A 22,878-nucleotide genomic window follows, 5' to 3' on the forward strand; every position below is an offset into this window, starting at 1 on the left:
TGTAAGTAATATTGGTGATGGGCTAGACCAAGACCAGTCCCAACTTTTTTCAAGTTTTCTTTGCCTAAACTTGTTTTTCGTGAAGTGGATTTAATTTGAAGTCCAAAATGTATTATTTATTTAATATTATAATATTCAAAGTTATTTTATATTCATGATTATATACGGGAAGATTTTCTATGCTCGAGTACGACAATCATTATTAACAAGGATTACCATTAATTTCATTTATAAATATTAATTTAATTTATAAATATCTAAAATTTTAAGGATTGAACGTATATTTATAAATTAGTTACAAAATTAAATGTAAATTATTTAAAATAAAAAATAAATTATATCAGTAACCGCCTAATTATTACCTCTTTTAATTTTGACTACCATTTTTAAATTTTATTAATCAGTTCACTCAACTATTTAAATGCATTCAATTAAGCCACTTGTAATTAATATTTAATGGAGAAGCTCATGTGGCAGTTAAAATATTTAGTATAATTACACATTTGGTCACTGTTACTTATATATTCTATTAATTTGGTCCTAATTTTAATAAATTAAAATAAAAAAGAATTGATTTTATTCTATTTATATATAATAATGATATACATTGAGTATTATTTAGCCATCAACCCCATCTTTCCGTTATCAATTCAAACACTATATCTTTCAACATATAAATACTAATTCAACAACAATTTTTATATTTACTTTAATGTAATATGTCCATTCTGTACTTTATAAAATTATTAGAAATTATATCATCACAAAACAATGAATTATGATAATAATAAAGAAATGAAGTATATAATAATAAAATGTTATCATTATAAATAATTTAATTTTCTGGATTCTGGGATGCGGTCAAATGGTTGAGAGTTATCTTAGAACATATATCATATTGTACTTACTCCAAATTAATATGAATTTTAAAAGTTTTTCCTTATCACAGTTAGATAAAGTTTCTCAACTAAAAAAAGATTAATTATGTATTTAATCACTTAACTATCACTTTGGTTCTATTAGGTTATCTAATTATTTGTTTTTCAAAATCTTCACTAATGTTAGGTTTTGATTTAATTTTGATCATCTACTGTAAAATATTAACAGAACTATTGTCTTGAAATTTTTTATTTTTTTCAATGATAGTGTGGCATTACCTTATGGTGACATGTTAACATCACTGTTAATTTTTTAAAGATTGTTGACCAAAATGAAACAAAAAATGTAATGTTAGTGATGATTTTGAAAAAAAAACCAAATAGTTTGGTGACTAAAACGAAACCACACGAATAATTAAGTGACTAAATATCTAAATTATCCTATATTTTATTCAACTTGAATTTTTAGTACAATTCTTTTTGTAATTTCTATCCTAAAATCAATTCTTTAATTTTTTTTACTTTATTCTCAAAATACTTTTATAAAAAATAAAATTATAAATATATCAAATAATTTTATATAATATTTAATTTTAATAAATTAAAATTAAGACCATATTGATAGAATATATTGCAATAGTGACTAAATGTGTAATTATATCAAATATTTTAACTGCGACATGAGCTTCTCCATTAAATATTAACAGTAAGTGGCTTAATTGAATGCATTTAAATAGTTGAGTGACCTAATTGATAAAATTTCAAAAATTGTTGTCAAAATAAAAATGAGCAATAGTTAGGTGGTCACTAGTATAGTTTATCCTTTTTTTTAAATAATTTATCTTTAATTTTTTAACTAATTTATTTTTATATGTTGAGTCGTTTAGAATTTAATTTTTTATAAATTAAATTAATGGTACTCATCGTTAGTAGTGTTCATCGGTGCTCATTGAGCGTTGTAGAATTTTCCTTATATATTTATATAAATAAATTAATGATAACTTTTTTATTATAAGATAACAATTAATGATTCAATGTATCTATATCTAATTTTTTGCTATATTTACATTATGGGTAAACTATCAGTTTTGGTATATTTTAGTACTTAAACTTTTATTTTTTTTTAAAAAAATCATACCTTACATTTATTTTTTGTTTCATATTAGTACCCCATTGTTAAAAAGTTAACGGCATAGCTGGCATGATACTTTTTTATTTGGCTAAATTATATGTTCATCACTCAATTATCTTCTCACTCCTATTTTTACCACTAAAATTTAAAAAAAAATCAATTTAATCACTATACTTCCAAATTACTCCTATTTTGATCACTCTTTGATGATATGGATTATTTTATTGTTTATTTTGAATATGACAGGGAAAATTTATTATTATTTTATGTTAAATAAGATTTATAATAAAAATTAAAATCAAAATTCTTAATCTTAACACTAAATTCGCAAACCCCAAAGCAAATCTAAACCCATCCTTAACTTCTTCTTCTTTAAGAAACAAAGGATACCTCAAAACCCCATACTAGCCCTTGTTTTTTTCCTTTCATTTCCTTCTTTTCCCTTACATGATGCAGTGTACGATTGAGTTAAATTTTTTTTTAAAAAATGATTAACCTTGTTGTCCATACTTATCTTCATCAAGTTCTTGTTCTTCTTATTAAAAAAATCATTTCATTTTGATATTATGATTAGGCATGTGAAAGTAAAAAGGGGTAATATTGCTTTTGTTTGATTGGTGATCTAGTGACATTGATTATTTTGCCTAGAAAATAGGTACAAGTAGAAACTCATTTTTTTTGTTTCATACTCTTCATCTCTTCTTTGTTTTAGTTTTAACAGGAAATGAGGAAGCATGGATGGCAACTTCTTCTCATCCACTTCATGTGGTTTCTCTTTTGTTGTTGTATTATTGATACTTAAATTCGTTTTTTTTGTATTCATTTGTTTCCAGTTCGTAAACGATTTGTTTTTAGGGGATTGTTATGTTGTGGTCATATGGATGTTAGTGGGGTTGGGTTTAGATCGATGATTGGGTGATAAACTATATAATTTATCCAAATAAAAAAAGTATCACATTAGCTTACCGTCAACTTTTTAACGACGAGTATTAAAATAAAATAAAAAATATACGTTAGGTATGATTTTGAAAATATTAAAAGTTGAGGTATTAAATGTATAATTTACCCTTACATTTTTTGTGTTATGCGAACAAAGTAACATCAATGATTAAAAAATTTATTATTATTGTATCTTTTAAAATTTTAAATTCAAATACCATGAATGTCAAAATATTATTATTATTGAGGATATTTTTCCTTTCATTTGGATGATTTTACCTTAATTTTCTAAGTATATACAAATATATTCCTTCTTCATTATTCATCTCTAATTTTATTCTCACTTTTCTTTCTCTAATCCTTTTTTGTTTTAACGATCTTTCTTCTTCTTCTTTAGTTGTAGTCAAGCCTTCTTTATCTAATGATTTTTTCATTCCATTTTTAAGAGGAATTATTCTATTTTTTTTTCTTTTAAATAAAGGCAACTGAATTTTATTAATAATAGTGAATTAAAATTATAAAGCATCAAAATATAAAGAGAAAATTGAAGACAATAGTCATCAAAATATCCATACAAAAATAAAGTATTAAACCTAAATATGCGAATAAAAATAAAATATTTCATTGAGAATGATGATCAATATCAAAATCCAATAACCTTCATAAAAACCCATTGTTTATGTCGAATGAGATGTTTTACGAAGTAACAAATTAGTGATGAGCGAACTAAACAATCTGACAAGCTGTTTTGTTACATAATTCTGATTACATTTGCAAACAACATTTTATCAAAGAGGAGACCTGACAATACGTAACTACCAACAAACCAATAAAAAATAAATGTCTTGATGGTTTTTGTGCGAGTACCAAAACGAAAACAAAAATATGTGAAAAACGTACAAAAGATCGTGCCACAATGATATAGATTCTTATTCAAAATTAAAAAAAAACTCAAAAAATATAAAAGACATAATGTATAAAACAAACTTTTCTATTCATTGTAAAAGAAAGAGTAACACTATAAAAGTTTCACTTCTTTATTTTAAGTATACTAAACCCAAAAAAAATTATATTAAGCTTGTAAGATAACATTTAATTTTTTAAAGTACACCAGATAAAATTATTTATAAGATAATAAGTATACAATGTAATAATTTTAACTATTTATTTTCGTCGTGGATAAACTTTTTCTAACATTGCCTCACACATTGATTTTCTGGTGACTTATTTACTAAAAGAAAAAAATAAATGGTGAAAAGTGAACCAAGTAAATTAAATATACAAAATATTGAAGAATATTAATATTAAAATATCAAATTAAAAGGAAAAATATTAGAGAAAGCACGAGTGACACGTAGTAGAGTCATGCGTATGCATGTTATTTAGAGGTTGAAACATGAAGCTGAGACAGTAGAGGATGACAGCCTCTCGTTTGTTCTCGCTTCCATAATAATAACACTGAAAATACCCAAGGAAAATAAGAACATTCAAATAATTTCGGAAGGACGTTACAAAAGAAAACAATGAAAGCAATATCACCACCGTCGACGGCTGCCATAATCATTCATTCTCATCATCACTACCCTAGTCACCGCCGCTGGTTTTTATCTCCACCGTCTCTATCAAACCGTCAGTACCACCACCTCTCGGTATCAATCGCCAGACCCCATAATCTTAAGCTTACTTTCATAGCAAAAGCGGCCGATTCAACTTCTCAGCCTTCTGCTACAAAAACCATTGTCAGTGACGATGGATTCTCACTTTCTAAGGTAATTAGTCTATCATTCATGCTTTTTTTTTTGTGTGTGTGTGAAAAATGGTAAAAACGGATATTTTTATTGTTTTTGATGGTTGAGATTGATTGTTTAGATGAAGTAAAGGTTTGGTTTTTGAGACAAACGAAAATTTGTATCTTTAGCTTGATTGATTTGTAACAAGAGTTTTGATTGTGTTGGATTGGGAGTTGTTGAACCATTACTTAAAATCTAGTATATTTTTTAGAAATTCACATCCTTGATCCTGATTTAAACTGGTTAGAGCAATAGTTGGATTTAAATAGCGGTCCGCTATCTGAGTAGCATATGTTATATAGTGGTAAGTGGTAACAGTCGTCTGAAACCGTTATTGCAGCCGTAATGATCACAATCATGATAAACACATCGTAATCGAAAATACAGTCGGAACCTCAATTAAGTCCCTGATTGGTCTATATACAATGGAACACTTCATCTATGAGTAGCAGAATTATCTTGTTAAAAACTTGAAATGTGCCACCAAACTGCTGAAATCAATACAATGGGTCAGGGTTTGTAGTTTCCTTTCAGTTGAATCTCTTCATCGGATGATGATGAGCCAAAGATGATGTGATCAGGGCAATAGGTCTTACTTTGACAAAGCATATGACTATTGATAATTGTTCATTTGCAGCTTTCATTTGGTGTTATCGGACTCGGTGTCGGACTTTCGCTCCTCTCGTGAGTGCTTTACCAGTTTGGCATTTCCCTCTTTCTCTACTGTATTCTGGTTTATCCCTCTTTACATGTTGAATATACAGATATGGTTTTGGGGCATATTTTAACATTCTCCCTGGATCTGAATGGTCCGCAATAATGCTGACTTACGGCTTCCCTCTTGCAATTATCGGAATGGCCCTCAAGGTAAAGGTTTTCTTCCTTGGAGCCTGATTGAAATGGATTTTTGAAATCATTTTGTCTCATATTTCCTCATTATATAGTAGTCTCGGATATCCAAAATTAGGACTTCCACGTCATTGTTACGTGATACCTGAAGGTCTTGCTTTCAAATATGTTTTAAATTTCATCCTGGCTTAAGTTGGTATAACTGGACTAAACATCTTCATCATAATCACATTTGATAGATGAAATTGCTTGTTAAAGGCATGGAATACAGATTAAAAACCTTAAAGGTCTAAATTCCTTATCAATTATGACAAGCTCTGATGTTGTTCCTACTATCAGTTTTATTGGAGAAAGACTCATGTTTGCCACATCAGGATATGATGGGGCTATGATATTCCAATGACCTTTCAAATATTATATCTCTGAAAACATTGCAATTTCCCATAACAGATATGTATATATTATGCAGTTAGTTTCATAAATTCTGGTTGTTGGTTGTATTGCAGTATGCAGAGCTCAAACCGGTGCCATGCTTGACCTATTCGGATGCTCAAATGTTAAGGGAAACCTGTGCCACTCCTATCCTTAAGCAGGTACTTTCGAACTCTGGCAATACCAACTTCTTTACAAAATGTTTAAGATAATCAACATGAGATTCTTCAACAAAACCCATGTTCAACACTCCGAAATGAGTCCGAGTTAGTTTAGATGCCTAGCTGCTAAATTAGGTGAAATTCAAACATCCATGCTTATTATACTCTTTAATTTTGCGGATCACATCAAAAATTGACTTTTGTTTAGCTTTTATTAGGTAAGGAATGATGTTACAAGATACCGTTACGGGGACGAACAACATTTGGATGAGGCTTTGAAGCGGATTTTCCAGTTTGGTTTGGTATGTCTTATGTCACTCCGACTCTTTATATTTTTTTAAGTTCTCATGTTTGCTCTTGCATGGAAAATGAATATGGATATGATCCTTAAAGATCCTCCTAATACATAGAAACACGGAAAAATCTTACCATACCCATTCCGAACGCATATCCTATCCGACACTCACACTTAAGTCCAGGTAACATATGATGTCTTTTAATTTGTAAAAACCTACCATGAAAATTATCGAACCTATCAGGGAAAATTGCACCTAATTTATTGCCTATTTTCCATGTGTTATGAATTTTCTTGTTTCCAAATTTATGTTTTTGATTTCAGTTCTTCTTTATATACTCTCAGGGTGGAGGAATTCCCCGGAGAAATGCACCTGTTCTACAAATGATTCGGGAAGAAGTAAACTTTTTGAACTTAGATTTACTCATTTTATGAAATTTTTTGATTTCCAATTATAAATGGAAAATATTATTTGGTGTCTGTCATTCCCAACTCTTTTTTCCCTATGGCATGTACAATAATAAATGTGATTTCTGAAGAATATTTCGGCACTATGTTGCTGTAACTCTTCATTTTGCTTTAAGTGTCAGCATCCGGAACATATTCGGCCAAGAGTATGGGGATATGACTCTCCAAGAACTCTTCACGTACATGAAAAATTTAGAAAAAAAATTTGAACATATTCATTTTTTATTCATAAATATCCAACACACCTATACCCAAATTTGAGTAACATAGTTTTAGCATCTTTCCATTTCTAAAGTGAGGTTCGATTCTTTGCTCTTATATTTGTTATAATGTCTTAGGTCACAGAAGATGGTAAATATTGTTTAGTCCTGGTACTTGAGGCTAAAGCTTTGGAGTTGTCGGATTTCGAAAAGAGACAGGTAAACTAGCAAGCTATGCTTTTTACTTTTTCATTGTTCTTAAAGTATTCATATTTGGCGGTCGTGTTTAAAACATATTTGGAAGTGAATTTAGAGATGTGAACCTCCAAATTGAGGAAAAATTGAACACATGAATCTGAAATTCATACACAAGCATAGTAAGACATCTTTTGAAAGTACAATTCGACCAATTACATGTCCATCTCTTAAGTTGTCATTTATGAGTTTCTCCATGTTCTTAATATTTCTTAATTTCTTAATTTTAAGAACATGGAAACGATTATTCGAGTAACAGAGTATAGCTGAGTACCGAGTCTGTCGGTGTAACTAAGTTTGTTAGTTTCTGTTGAGGTTGTTGAGTAGTATGGTAGAGGCAATTAGTAGTTGCTAAGCTGATGTGTAACAAGTGAGACTGAGTTGTAATTCAAGAATGTTGAAAGTTGTAGAGTTTATGAGTCATGCCGCCTATATGCTTTAATTCAGAAGTTCTTTTGGTTTTATAAGTAGGATAACTTGATGATCTTAACTAAATCATGACTGACTTTGTAGGCAAAATTTGCTTCTTTCTTTGGACCAGGCATCTCAGCTGAAGTTGGTGAGTTTTCTCTTTGTAGTAATCCACATGACATACACACAAATATTATGTATTGGAAGCTTATAAAGTATATGGCTTAGGGAAGGGAGAGAATGGTGAATATGAAGTTCGACTTGTTTCAAATTCCACCTCTAATGCATCAGTTTCTTGAAGTATACCTGATTTCTTCAAGTTTTTTTTTTCTTTTCCTTTGCTGGTAAATTTTGTATTATATGTATAATCATGGATTGATTGGAGAGACAGATGAGGACAGTCGTCCCATGAAAATTTTAAATTCTCATGTATTTTTTAGAATTTTTCTTCGTATTTTATATTGATAATTTGTTTTTTTCTCTCAAAATTTCATAAGTTCACCCTGAACATAAAATCATGTTATTGTTCCCATGTATAATAACATTAGATTAAGGAATAAAATTGCAGAACAACTGAAACATTTTGCCAGGTAGAATTGATCTTTGCTAAAATATAACTTGCTGAGGGAGAAGATGTCCGTAGAGATTGTTAAGAGGCATAAACAGTTTGTTATAAGCTAATCCTACAAAAAATTAACATAAATAATTTATATAAACATATATAAAATATAATTATTAGAAAATTAATCCTACAAAAATGAGTAAGAGTAGTTTAGTTTTACAATAAAAGCAAATACCTCGGAAATATATATTTGGCATGTTTAGCAGCCTTTAAGGTGAGGGAAACATGCAATTTTGGAGGTAAATTTGTGTTTGTTTCTCTGCCTTTTTCTCACCCATGACAAGCAATTCCACTTCATTTCTTCACCCTTTTCTCTCGTCCTAATCTGTTCGTCTTCGTGTTCCATGCTTGCTTCTTCTTTCTTCTCTTTTGTTTCTTTCACTTCAACCTGCAAAACCCACATTACCAATCAATCTTGTTCATCAATGCATATACTTTTTATCATGTTTCTAATGTCTAGGTTGAATTAAGGGTACAGATAAAGAGACTGGCTGGTGGGGAATGTCTAAGTTGAATTCTTGGTGCAAGAAAAGAGGCAAAACATGCAAGACTTGAGGTGTGGATTATGTTGCCATAAAAGGGCATACCAATTAAGATTCTTTAGTGGCCCACATGCCTCAATTATTTCTGCAACAAAACAGCCTACTCTCTTACACTCAAAACGTAGCTGATGTGCTGAGGGACCAACTCATCTTAAATAGTCGGCACTGTGTCAGCCAATCCTACCTGTCTTTTCTGTCTTCAGAATATAAGCCACGCATTATCTTTTAAATCAGTTAACCACTAAAATGGCATGTATTTTCCAACTGTGGTCTTCCTTGTAGCAAGTTGAAGGGCATAAGACTGAAAATAATTACGGCATAATATTTTTATGTACTTAAAGTTCACAAATAATTTTAAATATATATATAATATTTATATTTATATGTTAAAATTATAGTATAAAATTTTCATTTACTTAAAGTTTAAGTTAAAATTTTAATTTTTTAATTTAAACTATTAATAATATTAACATTTATACGTTGTTGTTTATTTAAAAAATATATATAATAAGGTTTTAATATACTAAAAGTTTAAGTTTAAGCATGAACTAAACTCTAATTTGAGTTTTAACTGAGTTAAGTCTAAGAATATTTCATGTTCGTGTTTTTGAACTTGGGTTGAACTCCAATTTGATTTCGAATTTTAGTTGAGCTTTATAATTTTAAGCTTGCGAAATTTTAAGTCGAGTTGAGCTCAACTTTAAATTTTTCGAGACAAATCGAGCCCAACAATACTCAAATCTGACTTGTGTTATTGAAGTCTTAGAAATAACGTACCTGTTCATCAGGTTTTGATTTGGTGTTAGAGATGGGTGAATCTCCGGTTTCAGTTCCCGGTCGATTTAATGGTGTCTCCAAGATCGAAGGGGTTGAAACAGAGGTAGGAGTACTTTGAGTTGCCGCATCTCTAATTAAGGATTCACCTCTGGTTTCTGGAATCACATGGTCAACTAAAACTGATGAACCTGGAATGGGGAAGCCAGCAATGTCTTCCTCTTCCTCAAGTGTTGTTGAGGGGTAAACCAGTGGACCAGAAAGGTTGATTTTGTTTGCCAATTTTCGGAATGACCTTCCGCTCAGCGTTTTTGCCGATAAACATTCCATCGGAAACTCTCCCGAGACAGGGTTACAAATGTACTTCTCAGCCTCATTCCACTTGGAGTTTAAAGCAAACCCCTCTGGCGAGCATTCCAAACTATTGTACAATGACCGCGCCTGCAATGCTGCACAAGAAATCCAGATTCTTTTCATGTAAAGTTTGGGTACATGGATGATTTAGAAGTTACCTTTAAGAGCTGTGGTGAATGAATATGTGGAAGGATCGATCCCATCTGTGAAAACGATGCCAAAGTTTGGGATTAAAAAAGGAAACTGTCCATGGAAGATGAGCAAGGGAGGTACCTTTGAATGAACATGCTGGAGACGAGGTGTCGCTGGAAATGGTGAACTTGGATGGGAATGAGCTTGTGTTTCTGATGAATGAACCTGAGTATCTTCTTGAAACGGTGTATTCATGGCGGATTCGAGCTCTAAGACCCCACTCTCTCAAACTCAACTCTGGTTGTTCCTGAGCGGACGCCATGAACGAAGCTACAATTTGAACTGCAAGGTTTAAAATCCGCGTGGAATTTAAAGCCGGGTACAGTAAAATATCAAAAAATCCGAGATTATCTTATTCTCGATTTCCTTTTTGTATTTTTTTCCCGATTTTAATACTATATTTATTATCGGTCGTGAATTCACATGGCAATTTTAAATTCAAATAATAACCCTGAATATTTGAGTTCACTTTAATTCCAGTATCGTAATGATCCTCCTGTATGAATATAATGTATTTAAATATTTGAATTCAAATCTATATAAATAATTTATATAGACTATTTTTTATAATTAAAATAATTACATAAGAACTCTTTTAATTTTATTTGTGGAATCCAAAAAATTAAAGTTTAGGTTTAACGAATTATTTGTCTTTTAAATTATATACCTGTTTCATCAAATTGTTTTCAATCTTGAATACTTTAATATTTAATTTTATTATCAATCCACCTCAAATCGTTAGCGTCGGTTAAAAATTTGATCGACACAAAAAAGAAAAGATTAAGACTGATGACATTTTTGGAAAGGATTAATAATTTTGTGTGATGCTTAATATTCTGAGTTGGCTCGGCTCCTCTCAAGTATGAAGTAGTAGACCTTTGTAGCTCCGCGGTGCAATAGGTTTAATGACACTTACCCTGTTTAGACAGATAAGTTATAGTATACCTTTGGATTTTGATGTTCATTTTAGCTTCAACTATCAAAACTCAGTCCACATATTCATTTATTTCATCCTTCTATTTGTGTCCAACTTTATGATTTAAGGCTAAAAGATTATTATATACACAAAATAACGAATATAATCATGTCACATCTAAAATGTACAATCTATTCACATGTAACATCTAAAAATCAACAATTTAATTTGATGTATGTCTTTCTTTTTCTCAGACAATAAATTCTGGGCACTAGCATTTGGAGGTTTAGGGTATAAAAATAACGTCTAATTTATAATTAAAACTAGATAAGATAGCGGTCTTGATCCTTGAGGGTGGGGCCTCTAAGGAATAGATGGGTTTCGCAAGTGGAGGTGATAGATACCGAGGTGATGGGGAGTGGCATGTGCATGTCATCCATCACAAACAAGAGGTTAGAGGAATAGGTGGCCGTAGTTTTTGATACTCCCAATGTAATGCAGGTTTCACTGAAAGGGAGACGAGAGCTGTCTCTGCCACTAGTTTCTTGCTCCCTTTTCTTCCAGATTTTTTTTGGAAATGCCAGACAAATACATCGTCGTCTATGCAACTCAAATACACCCTATTAATGTCACACTAAAAACATTACATAAGCACGTGTATTAGTTGATTAATTCTATGCTGCCAAAGTATGAAACGGACTAATGTGGCCACCACAGCTTCGGATCCGACTCCAATTTGTGGGCCGATGAAAGTAACACCCGCAGTCGGTGACAGATCCAGAAACTATTGTCAACCTGTTGGTGCAGTTGTCCTTCTTTAATGCAGTGTCCATACAGGCAGGCCGCCACTTCTTTCGGCGCCTGATGCTCCTGTTGGTTCAAGAAAACTGTTTTCGTTCTCCAATATTACGTGCATATCTTCCAGTACTGGTTTTATAGAACAGTGCAGCTGTATTCACTGAAGAAAATCTTTGGAACAAAGTTATTTGTGCTCCACGTGCTACAGTATATCAGGTCTATGTTCTTAACCATAACTTAAATTTCTCTAATGGTGGCAAGTTTAGCAGATGACATCCTTGTTCCTTGCACCAGATTGCAGATCCATAAAATGTTCTTGTCCTAATACACCATGCTATTTCAGAGAAATATCATGATTTTATGAAACAAGCTGGTATTCCCCTAAATCCGAGTTTCAACCTCTAGAATCTCAATTGTATTTGTATCCAGAAAAGAAACCATACAATATATTCTGTCATAAGGGGATATTACTGTTTGATAAATACCCACCATTACACATCCTAAGATCAAAAACAATAAATTGCCTCCACTAAACTAAATTTCAAGCAAATATCCCAAAACTTGTCATTAAGAGCAATTTTTTCCCAAAAAACATGTTCTTTTGGGGGGGGGGGGGGGGGCTATGAAGGGCAATTAATAGAAGTACCAAGTTGTACCCAGGCAAATTCCTGCTTGTAACCTACACCTTCACAAGAGGCTTCACATGTATATACCACAATCGTTGCCCAGTCAAGAGAATCTGCATCATTCTTCACCCCAAAGAAATAAAGCAACTGAGGCAATATCTGAACAACAAATTTGCATAGAACTTGTATTAGAGACTTCCTTTTCAAGTGACAATGAAGACCTCAAGGTGGAATTAATATTTCTAAAATCAACAAAAGATCCACAAAAAATTATCATGCAGATTTGAAATTTTTTTCTCTTGTTTTTGAACTTGATAGATAACCGGGCTTCCATGAAGGTAATATTAGCAAGTACCTGAAATTCAAAACATAGGCGACCACCACAATAGCTGCACAAGGGAATATCAGCCTTGGAAGGGTGACCACCTAAGATAGGCCACAGTGGCTTAGAACCAGCACTCCTACAATATCTGTCATTGTTAAAAGACACATATATGATCAGATTTCTTTAAATGTTTTTCAATGTATTTGAAGATCATTTGGAGATCAAATCCCCATATCCATGAGTATGAAACAATTGTTGGACACAAATGCTTCAAGAAAAATGAAGAGTTGGAGCAACATAGATGCCATCCTCCATATTAAGGTAATGCAACCTGTGCAGGGTGCTTTATGGTTTATGCAAAATAAACATGACAGAGTCCCAACGCACAAGTATTTTCTGATGGTGCACATGAAGTCAATAAAGTGTACAATTTCTCACCTCAAAACTTGTTCAGGAGCCTTGGCTATCCGCTCTTGGAAAGAAGCCCAACTCTTTTTGTCACCATCCCCCTACGCAACAAAGGATGCAAGCATTAAGATAATCAAAACAAGAATTCGTTAACAAGCCACTGCAACAGCCAACAGTGCCAGTATCAAAACCTCAAAATTATCCATAAGTGATTTCGTTGCATCATCAACCCTGTTCCTCATTATTAATGAATTATCGGTATGTCCCTCATCTCCAGACATCTCAGTATCATATTCACTTTCGTGTTCATTTTTCATCTCATACTCTGGCCATAAACTCTTGCTTGCAACTGTTTAAAATGCAAAATTTAGCAAGAGAGAATTCAGAAATATCATCAAACAAAATTTGTCTAGACTCTGCAGTTTAAACACACGTTCACTCTATTCTTAAAAATTATCCCAGAAGAAAATGGCAGAAAGCCTGGCGATTAACATGCCAATTTACAAGTCAACAACCCAGGGTAATATCAATTAATACTTGCCTTTTTGGGCTTTAACTTGTGCAATTCCACCATGGAATGCACTGGGGTCAGATGACTGAGGTGAAAGACTCAGCTGTTGACATTCAAGTTTATGACCCGTGCGCCAGTGCATCACCTGAAATGTGATAAAACAGATAAGGTAAGTAGGTAAATAGACTCCTGACAAGTGAAAATAACTAGAATTTAACAACTACCTGGTGTTTTTGTGAGCAATATTGTGCTACTTTGCAACTACTGCAAAACTTATCTCCTTTCCAGGTGCCACACCAATTGCAGAGTGGAACTGCAACATGAATACACGAGGATAAAACACATTATGAGCGTGAATGCAATTGATGAACCCAATTTGAGTTGGGTAATGCAGTGATACAAGAAGATGATATTGATCCCTAGAATAAAGTGATCACTATAAAGTAATATCAAGGAAAAATCGAGTGCATATAAACACAGACAAGGTAATTAAGAAAAACCCACTTCAATGTCAACTTATGCCAGAATCTAATGACATATATAAACAGAACCAAAAATAAGAAAAGAGCATGAAATCAGCAGCACTGGAACTCACAGCTGTTCCATACTGCATGGATACATTCGAGAATCATTATTCTCATGATGGAAAATGCTTTCTTCTCTGTTATTTCACTATCCTTTTTAAGTAATACTATGGTTTCATATGAAACTTTACATCAAAAATTTAAGAAGCTTCCCTCTTTCAGTCACTTCTCAAATCTATTGAAAATTTCAAATCAAGCGATCTGCAAAGAAAAACTTGTATAACAAGACTCAAGTATCCCAGCGTATACATGATCTTGGTGGGAAAAATGAAGAGATGGATAAATTGAGAAACCGGTTTGTTTGATGAAAAAGAAAAGAAAGAAATCAACGATGAATTAAACAACTACATTTGAAATGCTGATAGCTTCCTCTTCTTTCCTCCCATTTATGGATGAACTAAATTTGAAAGATATAAATGAAAGAAAATTCCTTCCTACTACTATTTCCACCTAAAGAAAGAAGGGAAATGCAAGCTCTTTTCTTTCAATTTATTTATTTTTTGTTACAACATACCCCTATTGCTCTGCCCAAGACAACTCAAACCAAAAGCTGGTAACTTAATGCAAAACTCATCCCTTCAAATTAAGCACATAGTGAATGGTGAGATTATAAGATCTTACACAAACACAAACTTAGTTATATTCTCAAACATAGATGTAATATACCAAAAAATTCCAAAGTTACCTCCAGGGGTTAAAGGTTTGTCAGCCGCATTGCCTTCAGGGGGTTTACTTGAATAATAAGGATTAGTACGAGGCAACTGGCAACGAAAAACCTTCACACTTGAGAAAACAAAACATAACTCAGAAAGATAAAGAACATTGAAAATTCTAACATTGAGAGGGGGAAAGGCATGAACTTGACAGATATTTGTTGATATACCTCCTCGATTGCTTATCCGGATGGCGCTTCCATTGTTCATGTTGATCTCGGAGAAGACATTTCATGGACAGACACATGAATACAAATAATGTTCGATGAAATGTGGAGTCTTTTTCGACTAATGGAGCATAAACCTAGGAATTCAATGAATATGAAAATTAGCACTATCAGCTTTCTTCTGCCCCTCTGTCTGACAAGCACGTGGTAATTCAAATCAAAGAGAAAAACTCCAGAGTGTAAGTCTATAACTATCAAAATAGGTTCAGGTTTTGAATTTCAAGTAACGACTCGAGCAGAATGACTTAGAAGGGTAATCAAGCACTCATACTTTTCTAATACAACAAAAATTTAAAACAAAATACAATATTGAAAAGAATTTATTCGAGTTCAAAGTAGAACTCAAGTCAAACAGAACATTACAAAAAAAAAAGTGTACCTGGAGTAGGAATTGCAGAGGTTCTCCGCATATGTCACAAACACCAGATATTCCTGAGGGTAAATTATCGGGGTCCAACCAAGCCTGCAAATAAAAAAATACCATAAAAATCCCAAAAATGCACGTTTTTAATATTCAAATAGTAAGCAAAAATGAAGAATATGAAGTTTACTGGGACGCCTCCCGCTTTGCTTGGAAACTGTTGACGGAGAAGTGACCTGCTGTGCTCAGGCTTTTCAACGAACCCAAGAATTACATTTTCATCTTCTTCTTCTTCTTCTCCATCATCTTCGTCATTATCATCTTCATCTAAAACGATGTCTTCTTCGTCGTCGTCGTCGTCAAGAGGACTAATTCGGAGGCCCCTGAGCTCATCCATGGAATCTCCCTTGCCGTCAATATCCATTTCGTTTCCGATTTCTTAATAAAATGAAGTGAAGAAAACTGTAAAGCTTTTTACTTGTATTAGATGCAGCAGAGGGATAATAGAACTGAAGAATCAGCTGCGGTGGTGGACTTGGAGCAAGTGGATTCAGCTGGCGGGAGGCGACAGTGGCGGCGGTGCAGCTTAAGGCTTAAGGGGAGAGTATCGTACTAGGTTTAGGCTTTTAGCCAGAGGAGTCGCAGACCGGAGATGGTGATGAATCAATAACCCTAAAATTTGGTAGGTCGGCCCATTGTTTTAGGGGTTAAAGTTAAGCAGACTTTTTTTTTTTTTTTTGGATGAATCGAATTTTATTATCTAAATAGCATAGAAATGTTACAAAGCAATCTACCAATCTGTAACAAAGAAGATTAAAAACAACCTACTTACAACAAACACAGATTGATTAGACTATACCCCAAGCATTACAAAGGTTAACATTAATACTATCTAATCTATTGATATTTATACCCTTAAGTTGAATACCAACAGCTTCTTTAATCTTTTTCAGCATGTCTTCGATAGTTCTCTTACGAAATACACAAATCATCCTATTATCAAAGAATATTAGTTAAACTTCTCAACTCCCAAATTATTTAGAAAATTGCCAAAGAATTCTCATAATAACACAAAGTATCCCACATGTGAGTATGACTTCAATGGAAGTCACCTACATGTGGTGACCTTTTTGTAGTAGGGGTAAAATTATATGATTATTTTATCAAATCAAGTTAGTCAAATTTAATGTTATTGTTGTTTTTGTTGCCCTCTAGATCTGGATTAATCCGGATCGCACACCTGGTTTTGGTGGATGAGTATCTAGGCAGAGATTTATTGTATACACAAGGATTTGAACATGAGATATTGTTTAAGCAATATCAAGCTAGTTACCACTTGAACTAACATCCGTTGGTTATTATTATTGTTTCATTATTCAAATAATTTATTTTTTAGCAAATTAAATCGAATATATGATTCTAGTGGATTTTAATTGAAATTACTCTCTCTATAAGATATAAATATAATCATATTTTTTTCACATGTGTAAATAAGATTTATAATGTTATTTTATAACTCAAATGTGATTTAAATTTGTATAAGAAGTTTGTAATCTCATTTTTTGGGAAAAAAAAGATTTTGGGATATAGTATTGATTGAAGTATAAACGAGATAATGAATTGATTAGAAGGAACAAATTGCAAAGAGTTGTAGTCAAATGACTAAACTGAATAAAAAGCAAAATTGAGTTAAATTGTAAAAATAAATAATTTGTTGTCAAAAAGATGAATTGAAGTTATATATGTACAATGTAGTGATTGATGAGTATATGGTTCAAATTTAATCAAAAATAGACTTAGAGTGAATGAAAAATTGAAGAAACAAAGAAATCATACCAAATTTAGTCTAAACTGAACAAAAATTAAAACTACTTAGGTATTGTAAAAATGATTGAAGAGAATAGAGTTCAAATTTGGCAAAAAAAGAAACTGAACTTAAAATAAATAAGGGATCGAATAAACAATAAAATTACGGATCACATCACGTATTAATCAAATTACTTAGCTAATGTCTAAAATAATATTATTATTATTTTTTAGTTATTCAAACTTTACAAATTCAAACATGATTCAAACTCATAATTAGAATTAAAGTTTTAAATTAACTTAAATACCACTAAATTAAAAAATATTTTTCTAAATCGAACCGAAATTATTTTCAACTATCTCTAATGAATTTGTTTATGAATTATAATTTTTTTAGTATGAGCGAATATGCGCATTGTATGTATGCACTGTTGCTATTGGTTGTTCGATTCATAATTTGTTGATCCTTCTAGAGAAAATGAGTTTTTCTAAATTTTCAAATTTAGGATACAACAATCTCTTTGATTAAAAAAAACTGTACGGCAGAGAAAAAACCTACACTACCTACCCATTCAAACCTCAAAATTCACAGCTATGACTAGCTAACCGGCTCAACTTACACCCTGTTATAGCAGTGACCTTCAATCGCACTAGCTCTTTTAACCGACACCCATGGCGCTTCCACAGAGCTGTTCTTCCCTTTAAAACTCGACAGTTTCGCTCCTTCCAAATCAAAGCAAGGAAGCAGTTCCACGCTAACCGAAATATATAGGACAGAGCAGACTTACCCTTAGCATTACAACACGCCCAACCCTGCTCCAACTCCCAATCCATGACCACTCTCTTCACATTACAAGCCAACAAAATTCTCTCCCAAATCTGTTTCGAATAAGAACAGTAAAAAAATAAACGATCACGAGATTTAATATAATGCACAAAACATACATACTATCAATATTCATGCCAAAAGATATCAAACGACTCTTAGTTGGAACCCTATCTAAGACAACCATCCATGACAGAACCAACTGTTTAGGGATATGGCCCGAATGCCAAACCAATCTATCCCAAGACACTCTATCCCCATGACACCAAATAGCCTTCCAAATGTCAGCAACCGACATCGGAGTATCAATCAAGGGAGGACCAATTGCAGCCGCCTCCCCCCCTCAACCGCAAAAGGGAGATCTAGACCCACCCAAAATCAGGCGAAATTTAAAGGTCGATGGCGACTTCAAATTTATTTGTTTTTGAAACCCCGATCTTTTTCAAATTAAGTTGAATCGATTCTCGCTTGACCCTAAAAAACTAAAAAATAGTTCCAACATAACTCACATGACCCTAATCCCAACCTAATATACATCTGACATGACCCAACCTGACCTAAATATGTACATATAATTTATTTATGTTAGATAAAATAAGAACCTAATTGATAAAAGTAAAATAAAAAGATATATTATTGTAATTATATCTAAATATATAATGAATAATTATGATATTATATTGGATCATATCAAATTTTTTATCCCTAGATCCTAACATGATCCTACATGACTCTAACCTTTAAAAAAAATCTAATCCAAGCTAAATTAAACCGAAGTCTCATTAAATTCGAGTGAAATGACCATCCCTTGTAACCCTCCATGTTGATATTGAGCCCGAGTCTTTCTTTAATGAGGTTAGTAGAATTGTATGCCATACCTCCCAGATGGAATGAAGGCGGGGGAGTATCCCTTAAAAATTTAAATTTATTATATATTTTAGAATTTTTCTATGTATTTTTTATTGAAAATCTATTTTCACTTCTATAAATTTTTATAAGTTCAAGTTTGCTCTTTTAAAATTTTAAAACTTCAAGTTCACCCTCGCTAACATAAAATTTTACGTATATCCTTGTACCGTATGACCTTTCTCACAAAGTTAGAAAAAACATGCATTTAAGAAAGAAAGTTAAGCAATCTTCTACCATTTAGCTTTAGCGTCATAAAGTAAATTCTTTGAGAAAGATAAAGTAAGTTGGAGGGGCTGCAATGTTATTCATGCTAATTGATAAATTATACATTACTACTGAGAATGTAAATCATGTTATATTTTGGTTTACTCTCGGTTATATCCGTTTGGTATTCTTTAAGCAATTACAATATTTATATATATATATTTTCAAAAAAATTATTAATTTTAAAATTATCTTTTAAGGTTAAATTAACCCTTATACTTTTAATTAAAATAAATTATGCTTTTGTATTAAGTAAAAAAATCAATTATGTCAATGAAATTAGTTAAAAACCAGTTCAACTCTTCTACTATATCACCGTATACACATAAATTGTTATGTCAGTATTATAGCCTACGATGTCAACACAGTTAATTATCAGGTCAATATTATAACAATAAATATTTATCAAATAAAATTAATACAATTAAAAAACATGGACGACATCATTGATTTAGTTTTACTTCAGAGGCCCCTTAAACAAAATTTTAAAGAATTAATTCACCCACATCTTAATATAATCCACTTGAAATAGTTTATCCAAATAAATCAATTAAAAATATAAGAAAAATTATTTTTTATTAAATTATATTTTTTACGAAATTTTAAGCATAAATTTGATTTAAGCCGATCCACATTTATAACGTCCCATCCAAATACATTTATTAAAAGAGTGTGATTTAATTGCAATTTAATCATTCTTAATTTTAGCTGTAAACAGAAGTCCTAGTTTGTATTCACCACGAGTGTCGTTGTACGAACATTTGTCTCTCTATAAAACCCAAACATATATAACTTTTTGTGTGTATTTCAAATTATTTTCAATGGCGACTTTTTTAGGATCAATGGAAGAGATGAAGAGAGTGTTTAACAAGCTCGACAAAAACGGCGACGGAATGATCTGTCGCGACGAATTGAAATTGGCCTTAAGCACTTTAGATTCCGAATCCTCTTCCGACGAAATCGATAAGATAATGATGGAGATGGACAAAGACGGAAATGGCTATATCGATCTGGACGAGTTCATCGCTTTTGATGGAATCGCTGGAGATGAAAACCAGATGAGCAGCAAAGAACTGAAAGATGCGTTCAACTTGTACGATCTGGACAAGAACGGGTTGATTTCGGCCAGCGAGTTGCACGCTGTGTTGAAAAAGTTGGGGGAGCAATTTTCGTTGAGCCATTGTCAAAGAATGATTAGTAAGTTCGATGAAAATGGCGATGGCAACGTTGATTTCCAAGAGTTTAAGAAGATGATGATGACTAATGCTTAAAAAAAGGTTAGGGTTTTACCGTTTTACACGTTTTTAGATTAATTTGTTTGTTTAGTTTTAAAAAGATTTCTTTTGATTTCTAGTTATTATTAATTAATAATATTTTATTTTTAAAGGTTTTAATCCTTGATTCACGGCTCTATATTTGTTTTATAATAATTAAATAAACATGATTAATAAAACATAAACATTATTTTTTATTTTTAAATGAAAATTTAAAAAAATATAAATTAATGCTAGTTTTCGAAAACATGTGAAGCTGTTACAACGTGAAATATTTAATATTTGTTCTTTTTTAAATATTTTTTCAAGTGATGATTTGATAAATTGATTTTAGGAATTCAAGTTTTAAATGAAAGAAATTGATGTGTAAATGTCATTAATAAATTTTGAGTTGATAGGATTTTTTTTTAGAATTTGTTATTATGTTTACAGCGAATAGCAAGGGTAGGTTAGAAAATTTATTGTAGGCAAGCCAATTAATAATGACATAAATTCTCAAAATTAGATATAAAGATGCTATGGGAATTTCGTTTTGATATACTAATTAATATAATATTTTAATTATATATATCTTAAAAAATAAAATAAATTTATAGTATCTCCTCCCAATTGAAATGTTGATTTTTTTGGGTCAATTTTTTTAAAACTTTGACTGTATTATTAAAAATTTATTATTGAAAAAATAAAAAAAAAATATATTTTAGAAATCTTCAATCAAGTAATTTTAAAATATATATCTTATAAAATTTAATTTTTTAAAATGTTTAAAATAGTTACGGTCAAAGTTTAAAAATTTTAATTTTTGAAAAGTCAATAAGATACAATTTTAGTGGGATGGGGAAAGTAATAAAAAACTAAGATTATATTTATATTATTTTTATAAAAAAAATCAGAAAATTATAAATGTGATATGAGTCACTTTTTTGTTATGATTTTCTAACGATCGTGACAGAATTAATCTAAAAATGATAACTTTAAACACTTTAAATACTTATTTGGATCTAAAAAATAAGTATATTTTTGAATTGATATTAATATTAATTTAATATTTTTTATTTGAAACTTTATAAAAAAATCTTTTTAATTTTTAGTATCAATTGACACACTATCACTTTAATGGCTCCGCCAATGATTGATGACATGGCCATGCATAATCCACATGAGACAACGAAGAGATATGCTTATTTACCAACTTAATATCACTTTTGAGCTATGTTTTTAAAATCGGACCGACTTTAAACCGGTGAAGATATGGTTCATTAGTTTAATCAGGTTAAATCGCGGTTGAACCGGTTTATATAAAATAATATTTTTTAAAATTTTACATAATATTCAAAGTAATATTAATATATATATATAACACTATTTTCAAGTTCACAATATTAAAAAGTATAAAAATAACACAAGTCATAGCATATATAAGTTAAATATCATAATATCAAGTGAAACAAAATGATTCAAATCAACTACAACATAATATTTAAGGTCAATACCCAATGAAACTTATCAACAACTAAATAAAAAAAGTAAATAATTGATACAAGTATTAAGCATCATAATATTCATTGAAATTGATTCTCTCAAATTCCAAAATATTAGGAATTTTTTTTTCATTAGTTGAGCTACCACCACCTTCACCACTTTGAACTTGAAACTCCATAATATCACTTTGAACTTGAAAGTCCACAACATCACCTAGCAATATGATAAATAAATACAAAGTTAAATTTAAATTATCAAACAATATTTAACAATTAAAAGTAAAAGAGTAAAACACATTAAATAATAAATATAATTATATAACTAAAATAAACAAGCATAGATTAACCTTCATTGTTTTTTGATGATAATTATATAACTAAAATAAATTTAGGACTGAAAAAATCATAACTAAAATAATTTATTGTTTTTTGATAATAAATTTGATTTAATTTTTAAAAAAACAAAATCGTCGGTTCACACCGGTTTTGTCGGTTCTCAACCAGTTTTACCGATTCATTGCAAAACTGGTTTTGGAGGCTGACCGGACCGAACAG

General features: G+C 31.2%; 4 protein-coding genes across 4 annotated transcripts; 2 read left to right on the forward strand and 2 right to left on the reverse strand.

Annotated features, from left to right (window-relative positions):
* The first annotated feature begins 4,427 nt into the window (after window positions 1–4,427).
* Window positions 4,428–8,183, forward strand: LOC120212056 (thylakoid membrane protein slr0575-like). Its single transcript, XM_039210490.1, has 9 exons — window positions 4,428–4,718; window positions 5,377–5,423; window positions 5,504–5,606; window positions 6,095–6,181; window positions 6,400–6,483; window positions 6,822–6,875; window positions 7,283–7,363; window positions 7,913–7,958; window positions 8,039–8,183. The coding sequence occupies exons 1-9, from the start codon at window positions 4,473–4,475 to the stop codon at window positions 8,107–8,109; spliced, it is 819 nt and encodes a 272-aa protein (XP_039066421.1). The 5' UTR covers window positions 4,428–4,472; the 3' UTR covers window positions 8,110–8,183.
* Window positions 8,184–8,630: 447 nt separating this feature from the next.
* Window positions 8,631–10,558, reverse strand: LOC120212082. The gene is made up of 4 exons (XM_039210503.1): window positions 10,376–10,558; window positions 10,261–10,305; window positions 9,752–10,197; window positions 8,631–8,820 (listed from the first exon to the last, which is right to left on the reverse strand). Exons 1-4 carry the CDS (start codon window positions 10,554–10,556, stop codon window positions 8,632–8,634), a joined length of 861 nt encoding a protein of 286 aa, XP_039066434.1. The 5' UTR covers window positions 10,557–10,558; the 3' UTR covers window position 8,631.
* Window positions 10,559–12,614: 2,056 nt separating this feature from the next.
* Window positions 12,615–16,444, reverse strand: LOC120212092 (programmed cell death protein 2-like). Its single transcript, XM_039210510.1, has 10 exons — window positions 15,954–16,444; window positions 15,782–15,865; window positions 15,346–15,479; window positions 15,148–15,245; window positions 14,103–14,191; window positions 13,909–14,023; window positions 13,559–13,716; window positions 13,398–13,468; window positions 12,990–13,104; window positions 12,615–12,793 (listed from the first exon to the last, which is right to left on the reverse strand). Exons 1-10 carry the CDS (start codon window positions 16,185–16,187, stop codon window positions 12,629–12,631), a joined length of 1,263 nt encoding a protein of 420 aa, XP_039066441.1. The 5' UTR covers window positions 16,188–16,444; the 3' UTR covers window positions 12,615–12,628.
* A 3,945-nt stretch (window positions 16,445–20,389) lies between these two features.
* LOC120212093 (probable calcium-binding protein CML23) lies at window positions 20,390–20,873 on the forward strand. Its single transcript, XM_039210511.1, has one exon. It carries the CDS (start codon window positions 20,390–20,392, stop codon window positions 20,837–20,839), a length of 450 nt encoding a protein of 149 aa, XP_039066442.1. The 3' UTR covers window positions 20,840–20,873.
* The last annotated feature ends 2,005 nt before the right edge of the window (window positions 20,874–22,878 follow it).

Source organism: Hibiscus syriacus, unplaced genomic scaffold, assembly GCF_006381635.1.
Source record: "Hibiscus syriacus cultivar Baekdansim isolate YM2019G1 unplaced genomic scaffold, ASM638163v2 tig00109992_pilon, whole genome shotgun sequence".
Taxonomy (NCBI): Eukaryota; Viridiplantae; Streptophyta; class Magnoliopsida; order Malvales; family Malvaceae; genus Hibiscus; species Hibiscus syriacus.

Coding starts and splice junctions, on each gene's coding strand:
- LOC120212056 (XM_039210490.1), top strand. CDS start 4,473: ATGAAAGCAATATCACCACCGTCGACGGCTGCCATAATCATTCATTCT. Junction 4,719..5,376: donor ATGGATTCTCACTTTCTAAG/GTAATTAGTCTA, acceptor GTTCATTTGCAG/CTTTCATTTGGTGTTATCGG. Junction 6,182..6,399: donor CCACTCCTATCCTTAAGCAG/GTACTTTCGAAC, acceptor AGCTTTTATTAG/GTAAGGAATGATGTTACAAG.
- LOC120212082 (XM_039210503.1), bottom strand. CDS start 10,556: ATGGCGTCCGCTCAGGAACAACCAGAGTTGAGTTTGAGAGAGTGGGGT. Junction 10,198..10,260: donor ATTCACCACAGCTCTTAAAG/GTAACTTCTAAA, acceptor TTTCTTGTGCAG/CATTGCAGGCGCGGTCATTG. Junction 8,821..9,751: donor AATCAAAACCTGATGAACAG/GTACGTTATTTC, acceptor TGGGTTTTGCAG/GTTGAAGTGAAAGAAACAAA.
- LOC120212092 (XM_039210510.1), bottom strand. CDS start 16,187: ATGGATATTGACGGCAAGGGAGATTCCATGGATGAGCTCAGGGGCCTC. Junction 15,246..15,345: donor CCGGATAAGCAATCGAGGAG/GTATATCAACAA, acceptor TGTTTTCTCAAG/TGTGAAGGTTTTTCGTTGCC. Junction 13,469..13,558: donor CACTTATGGATAATTTTGAG/GTTTTGATACTG, acceptor TTTGTTGCGTAG/GGGGATGGTGACAAAAAGAG.
- LOC120212093 (XM_039210511.1), top strand. CDS start 20,390: ATGGCGACTTTTTTAGGATCAATGGAAGAGATGAAGAGAGTGTTTAAC.